The sequence below is a fragment of the Thermobia domestica genome, chromosome 6 (assembly GCF_964235325.1).
Source record: "Thermobia domestica chromosome 6, izTheDome1.hap1.1, whole genome shotgun sequence".
Classification (NCBI taxonomy): domain Eukaryota; kingdom Metazoa; phylum Arthropoda; class Insecta; order Zygentoma; family Lepismatidae; genus Thermobia; species Thermobia domestica.
The window spans coordinates 130,105,280-130,118,199 of record NC_137459.1 but is presented as its reverse complement, the minus strand read 5'-3'; the positions used below and the strand labels follow the sequence as shown (position 1 = coordinate 130,118,199).

Sequence of the window (12,920 nt, the reverse complement as noted above, 5' to 3'; positions counted from 1 at the left end):
ATATAATATGAGAAAGAATAACTAATATCCCCATCAAAAACTTTCGTTGCTCTGGAAGTGTGTGCGTGGCGTACCAAATAAAAAAACTATTACAGCCACTAATTGAACTTCCTTTAGATAAGTGAAAACTGGCCCTGACATTAAGACAGATTGTTACAATGTTCAGTTTGGTACAACAGATGTAGGCCTTCCACGCTTGCAATTACTGTTGTGGAACTGCCTTGCAGATTTGAAGAACCAGAATATCTATTTCATTTTCCTTCCCCTAAGATTCCCCTGATGACCCCTCGTGATCAGTGGAACATAAAGCTGTTTTAAATGTAATTTACCTAATTAGTCGTTGGTTTCTGCTAATACATTTTACTCATAATTACTCCTTTCATTTTCCTACTTCACTTGTAGCAGTATTTTGCAATGTTAATTTTATGCTTTATTCTTCACTAACTATGCATTCATATTGGATTACTGCGCAAAATTAGTAATACCTTTCAACATTTCAGTACTGCAAGCTGTCTCATACTCAGAAATAACGAAAACAACGTTTCAACGTAATTATGTCTTGTTAACATTGTTAGGGAAGAGTTGCAATAAAGGGCGTAGATTGACTTTAGGAGAACTAAGTAGAAATATAGCGTGTGGATATAAGGCATTCAACACAAACCAACATCTATTAGGTGGCCACTAAAAAGCACGAATGCTATCCAACCGAGTCAGGGCAGGAGCGTAGCAAAGTCCGAGCAGAGTGCGCGTCCGTAGGGAGCAGGCGCGTCAGCGACGATAGGTATACTCATAAACGACAATAGTGGAAAAACATGATATGGCATAAAAACTCATGCCTTGCGTGTAACATTTCCATGATCACTCAGTAAACTGTCTTCACATAGCACTACTTCATTTCTTCCTTATGGACTAGCACGTGGTAAAATGTAGTTTCCATTCTACATCTCTACCTTTTTATATTTATGCCGCAAGATTCCAATATACTTTGATTTCTCAGACTATTCTATTGTTAAATCAATTAACACATTTCTTCCGTCATTTTACAAATATAACCCCCCCTAAAATAGGATAGCACCGAGCTTCAAAAGGGGCATTCTTTGTGGGACACTGTAGTGTTTTACTAGAATCAATCGGCACCTTTCTGTCGCCAATTTACTTAGACAGCAGGTTTGAAATTCTGAAACATTATGCTCTATTATCAGTTTATCTGATATGGCCTCAGTACGCTCCTTCATACCGGTATAGTCGAAGGGGTGAAATTCATTAATTGGTATCTCGCTGAAATAAGTAAAATTCGAAACGGTTACCTGAATAGTGAAACAATGATGATTTAATTATATTTCTGAAAGAAAATCAACATTAAAAAGCAGAAATCTTTATGGAAAACTACAAAAACATTTAAAAAAAAGAAACGAACTCAAATACCGCAATGCAAAAGATTGTTATAAGGCTATGACATAACCTTTCCTACTTCCGTTTTCATCAATTTTCTTCCAAAAATTCGATTAAAATACCATTATTTCAATATCCAATTAAATCTAATTAAAATAAAACTATAAAAACATTTAAAAAATCACTCACAGAATCATAGCATCGACCTTAAACAGTAGAAAAAATATGTTAACTGCACCATCTTATGATCAACTGACCCACAAAATGACATATCTGTCAAAAACATTACGCCAATCAAGACAAAGCACACTATTTTGAAGTACGTGTTAATTTGAAACATTTTCAATAGTGTGAGAAAATACGAATCGATTAATAAACTCCAAACCGAATTTCCTTTAACACGAACAAGTTAATGAAAGGCAAACTACTGAACAGTCACTCTCTTGAAGTTGTATTCATACAACAACCGAACACACACTAAAAAAAAGGAGGGGAAGTGAAACAGAAGACCCCGATGACGACGTAAGACAAGACTTAGTATAATGTAAGTAGTTTAGACACTGAACAAGCCCCTTCCAAACCCTCCCACACAAACTAAAAACCAAGAAAATTAGCATTATTATTAATATATAACAATTTAAAAATGATACCGTAATACACCAACAACATCGAAATACTTACGTAAGAATCCGCCTCGGGATACCAACTAACGAAGCAGTGCGAGACGAAGATTAAACTTCACTTTTCTCCGCAACGAGTCTCTGTACTAATGACGATCTTTATTACCTTTTTCGCTTGTCTGACGTTTATATTTCTTAGAATTCACCCAATTCCCCTAAAATATTGCAATTTATAGGCGCCATCTGAAGAAGTTAACCTGTTTTCTTGAATCATCTTTTGAAAGAAAAAAGCAGCAACTATTTCTTTAATCTACACAATTTTTGACCCTTGACCTGCAAAGTACGTCCAACATGTTCAAACTTAAAAATTTTAAAATCCCATCGTTTACTAAGAAATTAAACACCATTACCTTAGAAAGTGTTTCACAAGGAAGGAGTTGCATTCCTCGGTGCAAATTTACTCTAGGAGGGCTTTACCGTTTTGCGAACAAATCCTGCGTCGAGATATATGCCATAAAAAGTGTCGTCTAAAAACAAACATACATATGCTACGTGCCAGCTAAAAACCACGTATGCTATCGAACCAAGCCATGCCAGGCCGAAGCTGGTGTGCTCGAGTGGTAGCACGTACGCCAGCGACGGTGCGTATATTCGTAAACGAGAATGTTACTAAACACTAGATTAGGTTCAGTACGTTGCATTCACACCACCTCTACGATGTTCACATCAAACACGTAACTATTTCTCAGTTTTTTTTTTAAAAATATTTTTAAGATCTAACTATAGCTACTACATTTCTGCTCAATTTCAATAATTTGTGCGTCTCCATTACATGCAATAACTCCTGTTCTTCACCAGCATACTATGTTAAAAAAAAAAAAAAAAAAAAAAAAAACTGAATAGTAACAGACATCGCATGCAAATGTCCTCTTTGAATACCGTATTAATTGCCTGATTACACCCTTATGTTGGACATCTGCATGCCTCCCCGTAAAAGAGTATTAACATAACAAGAGGATTAACTTATGTCAAGGCAACACATTAAACTAGTTTAATTTGTATAAATTTCACGAAAATTAACCGATTTACCATTCCCTTTCTGCAAACATTACCTAACTTATATTTCTGGACCTACTCTACGGCATTTTACCCCACTATCTTTAACGATTATCAATTAAAACTTACTCTCAGAAACCATAATTGATTAGATTAAGAATGTACAAAAAAAATTAACATTAATTGGATTAAGCTCCAGTAAACCTCGCTGCGAAACCTGCAAAATTTACCGGGAAGAATTGGTTGTTGCAGTGTGAATGAATAAGAAAAGGCCAGAAATTATTGTTTCCGTTTACAAACATTGGTTATAGTGGAGATGGATCCATTTTCCTAAGGCGGAATTACGGCGGAGGGTTATCCCATTGTGAGGGAGTATATTAGGAAAATGTCAAATATCCGTGAGGGCTGTGTTTACAGCCTAACCTAACATAACCAAATTTAATGTATTAAACCATAATACAACCGATTGTGAGTAGAAAATCGCAAAATAGCACGTGAAAAAGCTGCTACCCCATAGCCAAACAAAGGAATCTATCAGCAAACATTTGCAATGTCATCAGCAGACAATGTGAGTTAATTCCATTCATAAGCTGGCGTAGCTTAATAGAATAAAAAGGTTACACCTTTAACACCTGTACAAAACATGAGGTAATAATTTCGAAGCGTACTTTCATGAGCAATTTCCACTTAGTAATATACAAGCACAATGTAATTATATTTTGCATTTCTAGGAAGAAAAGGAATTAGTGTTGGCTTATGCTTAGTTGAAGGCCAGCCATCTTGTTTTTTTTTTTTTTTTCTTTCTTTCTTCAGAAAAATATTACAATTTCACCATTTTGTGTTAATTAGATTAGGTTAGCGGTAACTACTTCCATCACTGTATTCACATTCCCTTATGTGCGCTTCCGGTAAGTACACACTGTCTCTATAGCATTTTGCATTTCTACATGTACTTCTGCTCCAATTTTAAATGTGGAAGAAATCAAGAGTTCACTCGAGCAGACGGCTCTACCAAAATCAAAAGCTATAGGTAAAATACGATGTGAAACACTTTCGTAAAAGAAGTAGAGTGTGAATATAAGTAATTTCTGTCATAAGATATCATATTGAAATACATTTTGAATGGGAGTGAAGGTATTCTAAGTGTAACTATTTACTGAAGCGGAAGAATAAAAGAATGCGAAAAAGGTGAAAATAAACGGCGGCAATGTTCTGTTCGTGTTAGCAATGGACATTTGCGATGGATATAATGCAAACATACGATTTTATTAGAAAGAATTGCGTGATAAAGAGCGTCATATTATAAAGTTTCTTGCAGCGTTACGATATGTTGAAGCGTAAAATCAACTATTCGAAGTGTGGAAAAGAAGTAAAAATTCAAAACAGACGAATTTCTCCCCGCAGCAAGCCATTTGTACCCGGGAAACCAGTGAAGTCAGTTTGAAAGTAAGAGCTATTACGATTATTTAAGTGTTTTTGAAGGTGAAAATTATTGCGGATATTTTATGTATTTTTTCCACTATCCTTGTTTATGCGTAAGCCTCCCGTCGCTGACGCGCCTGCTCCCTGCGGACGCACCCCCTTGCTCCGCGGACTCGATGGATAGCATTCGTGCTTTTAGTGGCCACCTAGCACAGCACAAGTTCGTTCGTGGTTTATGCATTAGCTCCTCATTTAGTGCATACTCTCCAAGAAGAAACCGGAAAATGCAATAAATGTCTGAAAATTTGGTAGAGCCGTCTGCTCGAATAATGCCCAAATCAATTACGTTTTCCTTAGTTCCACTCATTTCTCCTGTAAATCTTTTACCTATTTTTGACCCACTTTATCTAAACATTTTCCCTAGTGTCCTTTTTAATTATCATAATAATTAAATAATGACGAATTATCACCTCTGTATTAACATTGCAGTTAGCAAAGGTATGCATACGTCAGGTATAGAAAATAAACTCATTAATTGTAAGTACAGTCTACTTGTTATCTATTATTTACTTAGGAATTGTTGATATATCCAGGAACTTCAAACTCGTCACACATTTATATAATGTTAATAGAACCGTATGTACTTTTAGTAAATAAACAGAAATATAAAGATATATATATATAGCTGAAAATAAAGTTTTGACATTTGAAGCATCCTTACTACAACTTGCACTAGTTTTATGATATACATAGTTGTAATTATACTCACCTGACATCTTAATAGAGATACCTCTATACACAGGAAGTAATTAACTCTAGAAAACACATAAAATTATTCACATTGAAACACTAAAAATATTAATATTTTTAGGAAGTCACATCTCCTGACACCATCCGTTCGAGTGCAACTTTCAAAATGGCGGTTGATGATGATGCAGTACAGCGTTGCCAGACTATGTGCCAACTTCTATTGACAAAATGTCGTTAAATTCAGTTTCGAAAGTCACCAGAAAGTCGCTAAAACTGGTATTTGCTCAATTTAAGCCCCAAAATTATTTTTATTTTGATAAACAACATAAACTTAAGTAGTATACGTAAAAATGATTAATTGAAACAGAAACCATGTAAAATAGCATACCTATTGGTAAAGAAACAAGAACTCATTCCGTGTCAGCCTTCGGAAAATCTGCGAAGAATAACGCAACGATAAATGTAAACATTCATAGACCTTATGGGGCGTTTACACTTGGTCGATTTAGTCGCACGACTAAATCGATTTAGTCGCACGACTAAATCGACTCGCTGCATTTGCCACTAAATCGAAGCAACTAGGCCGAATCAGATCGATGGATGTGTTCAATTATTTCAACCACAGAAAATAGAACGTCTTTTAATTCAGTTGCCAGTCGATTAGTCGCTTTCGATCAACAAGCGATTAAGTTGAATTCCCGTTTACACGGTCGATTAAGTTGAAAGTGACGTCAATTCAACTGAATCGAACGCAAATCGACTAAGTGTAAACGCCCCATTATGCAGAATCGTTTTGATTTATGATTAGCGATATACTAAACTCTGACTACTGCAGGACACATAGGGCCTTATGCACAGTCTCTTTGGAGTCTGATTAACGCCATACTACTGGGTTGACTATGAATGGGTATCAAAATTGTATTCAGAGACTCTGATTAGAATGTAGTATTTGACGAAGTTAATCACATGTGACTAATTAATCTAGAACAGAGGCTAATCATTTACCCACGGTTTAGCGTGAGTAAACACAACAGTTCGTATTTCGTGTTTCATGTATTTTCATTTTTACAGACTAGGCATGCGTTCATCTAATTTTCCGTAGTTGCCACATTTATTTTTCTCAACCGTGCATTGGGTTTATATTAGTTAATCTAACGCAAAACAACGTTTTAGTTGTACTGAAATTAGACTCTTTAATACCAAAAAGTGTACCTTACTTAGTACGGATCTAATAAGACAGTAACTAATCAGTGCCTTATGCAGAGTCGTTCTGAAAGGTGATTAGTGCAATACTAAAGAGTTTGACTAACATATGTTTCCTGCAGTAGTCAGTGCTTTAGTATCTTGCTAATCACACATCAAAACGACTCTGCATAAGGCCCTCAGTGTCTAAACACCGATTAACGAATTCTCTGAATACCGCCCATAGGGTCTTATGCAGAGTCGTTCTGACGTGCGATTAGAGCCATACTAAAGAGTTCGACTAACAGATGTTTCCTGCAGTAATCCTGCCTTTAGTAAGACGCTAATCATACTTCAAAACGACTCTGCATAAGTCCAATTATATTTGCTTTTTCAATTACCGCATATTTTATATTCCCTTGACGCAAACCGTTACGAAAAGTGCTCGACATCTTATATGTTTGCGTCTATGGAGCTGACCCATGTAGTCCAAGAGCTAGGACCCATTTATTTACTCTTGAAAACCCAAAGGCGCAATAGTGTTCTTTTGAATGCCTTCCACGTACACAATCAAAATATGGAAGTCTTACTAAAAATCAGTGGTGAGGGCATGAAATATGACGTCATCAACATGGCCGCCGTCACAATTCATAGCACATTCTTTAAATGAGAGTAACTTTCCAATCAATGAGGCTAGAAACTTCGTTTTTCTGCCAAATTAATGGTAATGGATGTGCTAATTATTACAAGTCATTGCTGTTTACATATATTGGCGCATTTTTTTGTTTTATTTTTTTTAGATATGGAACATAATTTACTTAGAATTTAGTTCCTTTTGCTTCACTGTATTCATTTCATGGCAAATATCTATGAAACCGCTAAAGATATGGGAAAACAGCCTGAAATAAACGAGATGGAACAGAATCTGATCTTTCCAACGGTACCAATATCATTATTGTATCTTAAAAAGTGACTGAGTTATTTAGTTTTACGTTGGTCATAGTGCAGTTGAGTTGAGTTGATTTTGAGTTTATCGTCCCGTTCAGCAGCGAGGCTATATGAGACGTGGACCTACTGATTAACGTGGAATCCGAACCACATGAGCTCCCGCCGGGAATCGAACCCGGGTCTCCCGCGCCAAAGGTCATAGTGCAGTTCTCGAGCTTCAATAACATACAAAGCAAACCACTGTATTTGGTTCCATTTCAGAAATAATTGTAAATACTGAGTTATGATAATTCGTAGAAATGAAGTATTCGAGAAACGCCAACACCTTTTAAATCTGTGGATTGAACGTCTAAGTACTTAGCAAGAAAATGCAAAAATTAGCTACGCGTAAAGATTCTCAGCATATCCTATTTATGTTTCTGTATTAAGATTTTCTTTCGAAACAGTTCAGATCTTATCCTTTTCCTTTCTATCGACGAATGTGATATAAAAGGAGTCTCACTGTCGTGAGAATGTTACTACGTCATCGTCACGCAGAAGGTAAAGGAACTGTTTGAATGGAGGGAGAGTAAATTGAAATGGTGGATATATCCTTCTGAGCGTTTATTAACAAATGCAGCAAGCAGTTGTGATCATAGCAAACCTCGAATGACCTCTCGCCCGTTTACGAACGAGTTGTTTCTTTCCCGGTAGAACTTGTTTTAAATACCCACTTCTACCCCGATAAAGCGAAGTGGAGACCAAACATACAGAGTGTCTCCCGGTTTAACGTGGTTGCCAGATTTAAGGAGTAGTGTAGTAAGTTCACTTGACGGATATATGATAATTTAAATATAAACAACTATGTAGTTTCTTTCCACATATTTTTAAATTCTTGTAGACTTATTTCCCCAAAACTGCGTGTACTTTTCTACTTTGTTCTATTATTTTACACTGTAGATAACTGAAATATTGCAACACTGTAGAGGTCCTCATAACGCCTGCAATTCTGTAGAAGAATGTTAATAGTGTGTGTGTGTGTGTAACATTAGATCATCCAGATATGTTATTGGTACCGGTACCATTTATATCTTGCAGGTGATGTTGGCACCAGGATCCAATAAATATAGTACGGCACCACACGTGTTTCCCAAGAAACTGCCAGAAATAGCGACATAAGTATTTTCCCACCGCAAATATGAATAAAATTCATGCATTTTGATCTCACTCTCGTTTTTGTCTCTCTTCTAGTTTTTTATGCACATTTGGTTCCAACAAGTCGGTCTCCCAACTCGGAGCTAACAAGTACGAAAATACGCGTATAGGTAGGTGTATTATATATATATATATATATATATATATATATATATATATATATATATATATATATATATATATATATATATATATATATATATATATCGTCAGTCATTCGTTCCCTATAAGTCTGTATGCACTCGAATGAGTACTGAGATTTACGTAAACGTTATGATGTTTAGCTCTTCAGCGAGCAGTTCCACAAAAATTTTGTTCAACACAGAGCGTTAGGTCTCTTGCAGTTTCCATCTTTTTTACATCTACTGCATCTGTTATTTCATACTATCTCTATCAATAAATTCTTCCCCACTGATAGAAAAACTTTCTTTTTCTGATAATTCATCAATGCATATAGGGTGAATGTGCCACTAGTCAGCCCCTCACCGGTAGTCAGCCACTTACGCATTTTCGAAACAAAAATAAGAAAACGTTACGTTTTGACCCTTGTCAATATGAAGCTTAGCTTTTAGACATTCATCCTCTATACAGCCGATCACATGTCACACCGAAATGTGACCTAGTGTCGCAGCAATAGGTGGACAAAGAAGACGCTATGTTGTAATGCGTGAATCTTCTACGTAAAAAATAACAGACGAGACTTTTTGTTACAAGTGTGTATTTGTTATCTAATGTAAAAATAATAAATGTTATTTTTATTTTTTAATTTGTATACATTAAACAGTGTTGGGTAAGTAACTGTTACTTTACTTCGAAAGTAACGCGTTACTTTTAGGTCCGAAACTTTAAATATGTGAAAAAATATTACTTCGATTTTCCATACTACTATTACTACCGCTATTATTATTATTATTATTATTATTATTATTATTATTATCCTTGCACGTTCTGAATCGCTTTATGTAAATGCAAGAACAAATTTTTACTTTATATATGAACATTTTCATATAATGTTGTAACATTGATAAAATACCATACTGCGTTACTCGTAGGGATGGCACGAGCGAGTTCAAGCGAGTTTTCTTTGAAACTCGATTCGACTAGAAACATACATCTTTGAGCTCGACTCGAGAAATCTTCTCGAAAAATTTCCTCCAACTCGACTCGAATTAGGGTGAGTTTCGAGTCGAGTCGAGCCAAATCCGGTGTGTAGTTTCGAGTACTCTCTTCAAGTAAAATATATTACATAGATAATATAACTATTATCAATGACACTACTACTACTACAACTTTTATTATTATTATTATTATTAATTATAACAACACTGAATATAAACATGGAAGATAGGCGGTTTGTATTTGAATACTAAAAAACTAGTTGATTGTCAACTTCGGTAGTCGTGAAGTCTAGGAGTCAAGGACATTGTTCATGGGCTTCTGAATTTGGGTTGAGGGTCTAGGTTGAGTTTTCGGGTTCTAGCCAAACACTTAAAACTTATAGGGCACTGGACAAATATCTTCAAAACTGCTCGGCCCGGGTTTAGAATTGTCAACGACTCGAGCAGATCGGCTCGCAGCTCATTCACTATCAACCCGAACCGAGAAGTGATCCGAGGCAACAGCTCACTCAACCGACTCGGCTAGAGCCCTTGGCTCAGTTGAGCCGAACCGAGCAGTTAGCTCATCCGAACCAAGCCAGCTCGAGCCGATGGTTCACCCCAAGCGAGCCCGCTAGATCCATCTTCTCAGTTGAGCCAAGCCGAGCTAAACTTGTTATAAAAAATCTCTTGTGGTCTCGCTATCGAGACGAAACGAGATGCGAGCAGTGTCCCCTCTCGTGAGCAACACTAAAAGTATTCCATATTACTACTTAGCTTACGTTTTTCATGGCTTTCGCTTTCCAGTGTAATCAGGCCATGATTTCAAAACGAGTTAAAACGAACGAGCCATTTATGAAACTCGATTGGACTCGAAACTCGACGCGAAAAACTGAATCGGCTCGGAACTCGACTCGATGATATTACCTTTGACTTGATTCGTCCTCATCCCTATGCGTTAGAAAAAATGGTTGCTTATTATTATTCTGCTAAACTAATTATATGATAATAGCAATGCTGTTATGTAAAATTAAAAATACAGAATATAGAGAAACGTTACACTACAACTAATAAAGTGAGAACACATGAACTGGGAGTGAATCAAAACTTGCCAGTAACTCTAAAATCGATACATGCTTTTTAAAGCTAGTTTCAAACTCTATAATCAACGGGACTCTAGGATAAGCAAACTGATCTGAAAGAACTCCAATATTACATACCATCAGCAAACTATATTCTAGCAATAAAGTAGGCCTGCTCATCAGAACACAGTTTATTCATATTAACCCCTTACTGTATATCGTTAATTATGGCACGCTAGTTGTTGATAAATATTTTCCGCCGAGCACTTCAGACACTTAAGTTTTAAATTCTGTCCACCATCATCCTCAACTCTTAAGAGAAAAGTATTCTTTCAAATGTTCGAACGATAAACTATTTCCGTTCTCCATCTTTATAAAAACAACACCAAAGTAAAATAGACTACCGGTATCATTGCACTCCTAGTTCACTCACTGAATGTATTGATTTGGAGCTGTCAAAATCTACGACAAAATCTTACAGGTTCTTGCAATCAGTACACGTGATTTCCTTTAGGCTGTCCTCATCTTCCAAAAACAGCAAGTGGCACTACGAACTTATCTGTTTCTCTGTGTGTCGGTGACTGTCGGTCAATGACATACGTACGTAGTTAGTTCATTCTCCATTGTTTCATTCTGAGAAATTCACTTACAGGAAAGAAACATTTGTTTCCGAAAAAAATATACATATATTATAGTTACTCATCCGAAATGTAACGCGAAAAAAGTAACGCAAACTAGGTACGTTACTTAAAAATTTGTAACGCGTTACCGTTACAGTTACTTTGGAAAAAATGTAACGCGTTACTTAAAAAGTAACGCGTTACTTGCGTTACGTTACTTCCCAAGACTGATATTAAGGAAATGAAAACAGAAAAAATATTTTTGTAGATTTTGAGCATTTCGTTTGTATGGGGGGGGGCGAGTACTGGAATTGAAAAATGAGTGATTTTCTAATAGTCAGCCCCCGGGGCTGAGTACTGGAATTATCGCATATATGTGCAATTTCGTCTATCACATGCTCAGACCAAGTATTCACTTAGCTTCTGTTAATAATATACAGCATGACTGACAAATCTTTGTTTTTCCAGTAGTCAGCCCCGGTAGAAATGCAAAGGCCGAGTACTGGCGCCTCGAATGCCAAATGTCAGCCCTGTTGGTAATTTTACTGCAATTTTAAATATCAATATCCAAATTTGCTAAAACCAAGTTCCCACTTACTCATTTCATGTAAGTAAATATAAATGAATGAAAAAGGAAGAAAAATGGAAGTTCAGAAACGAAAACAGTGGTCAATTCACCAGTACTTAGAAGAGTCTCTCTACAATGCACTGAGGGCTGTAGAAAATGGAATGACTATACGTGAAGCTAGCAGAACATTCAATGTTTCTTGCAACACACTGAAGGATAGGATTCATGGTCGAGTACATGAAAAGGGAAGGAAAACGGGACCAGATCCAGTGTTAACACTACCAGAAAAAAAATAAGCTAGTTCAGTGAATTACTAAAATAGCCAAAGTTGGATTGGGGCAAAATAAAATGGATATATTGAATATAGTATACAATATTGTAAAAAGTGACAATAGAAAGAAACCTTTCAAAGAGAGCTATCTAGGAGAGAAATGGTATAAATTGTTCTTACGAGGAAATCCAGGATTAGTTTGCCGAGTTCCCGAAGGCAAGAGCAACAGTCACCGAAAATTTATTCGGAAGTGGTTTAAAGAATTCGAGGAGTACCTCCAAAGCATTAACGCATCCGATATTCTGCAAGATCCCACCCGAATCTTTAATAGTGATGAAACTAGTTTTAGCCTTTGCCTCGAAACTGGTAAAGTTATCGCATCGTAAGGTTTGAAAAATGTTTATGAAGTCCGATGTGCAATTGGGAAGAAGCAATCACTGTTCTTCTAGTTTTCTCTGCAAACGGCGAAACTGTATTTCCAATAATTATTTTCCCGTATGTTAGACCACCGCGTAACCTCATAGAAAGTATGCCAAAGGTCTGGTTTTCGGGAAGATCAGAAACAGGCCTGGATGAGGATTGATACTTTTTGTGAGTGTATTGTAAATGGTATAAATAAATGGCTGGAAGAAATAACATTAAAAGACCAATAATTTTATTTGCTGAAGGGCATCGCACACATCCAACTATGGAACTTAATGTGTTGTGCATCGAAAAC

At 36.3% G+C, this 12,920-nt stretch overlaps 1 protein-coding gene across 5 annotated transcripts in view; it reads right to left on the bottom strand.

The window, feature by feature from the left end:
- The window catches only part of LOC145688206 (carboxy-terminal kinesin 2-like), a 233,128-nt gene extending 227,710 nt beyond the window's left edge, over positions 1–5,418 (bottom strand). For 3 of the 5 annotated variants that reach the window (XM_081762093.1, XM_081762097.1, XM_081762094.1), the window contains exon 1: positions 5,260–5,418. In XM_081762093.1, the coding sequence (XP_081618219.1) occupies positions 5,260–5,266 (7 nt within the window). In that variant the 5' untranslated portion in view covers positions 5,267–5,418. The remainder of the gene's footprint in view (positions 1–5,259) is intronic. The other 2 variants (XM_081762095.1, XM_081762096.1) reach the window with 2 other exon arrangements.
- Between the last annotated feature and the right edge of the window lie 7,502 nt (positions 5,419–12,920).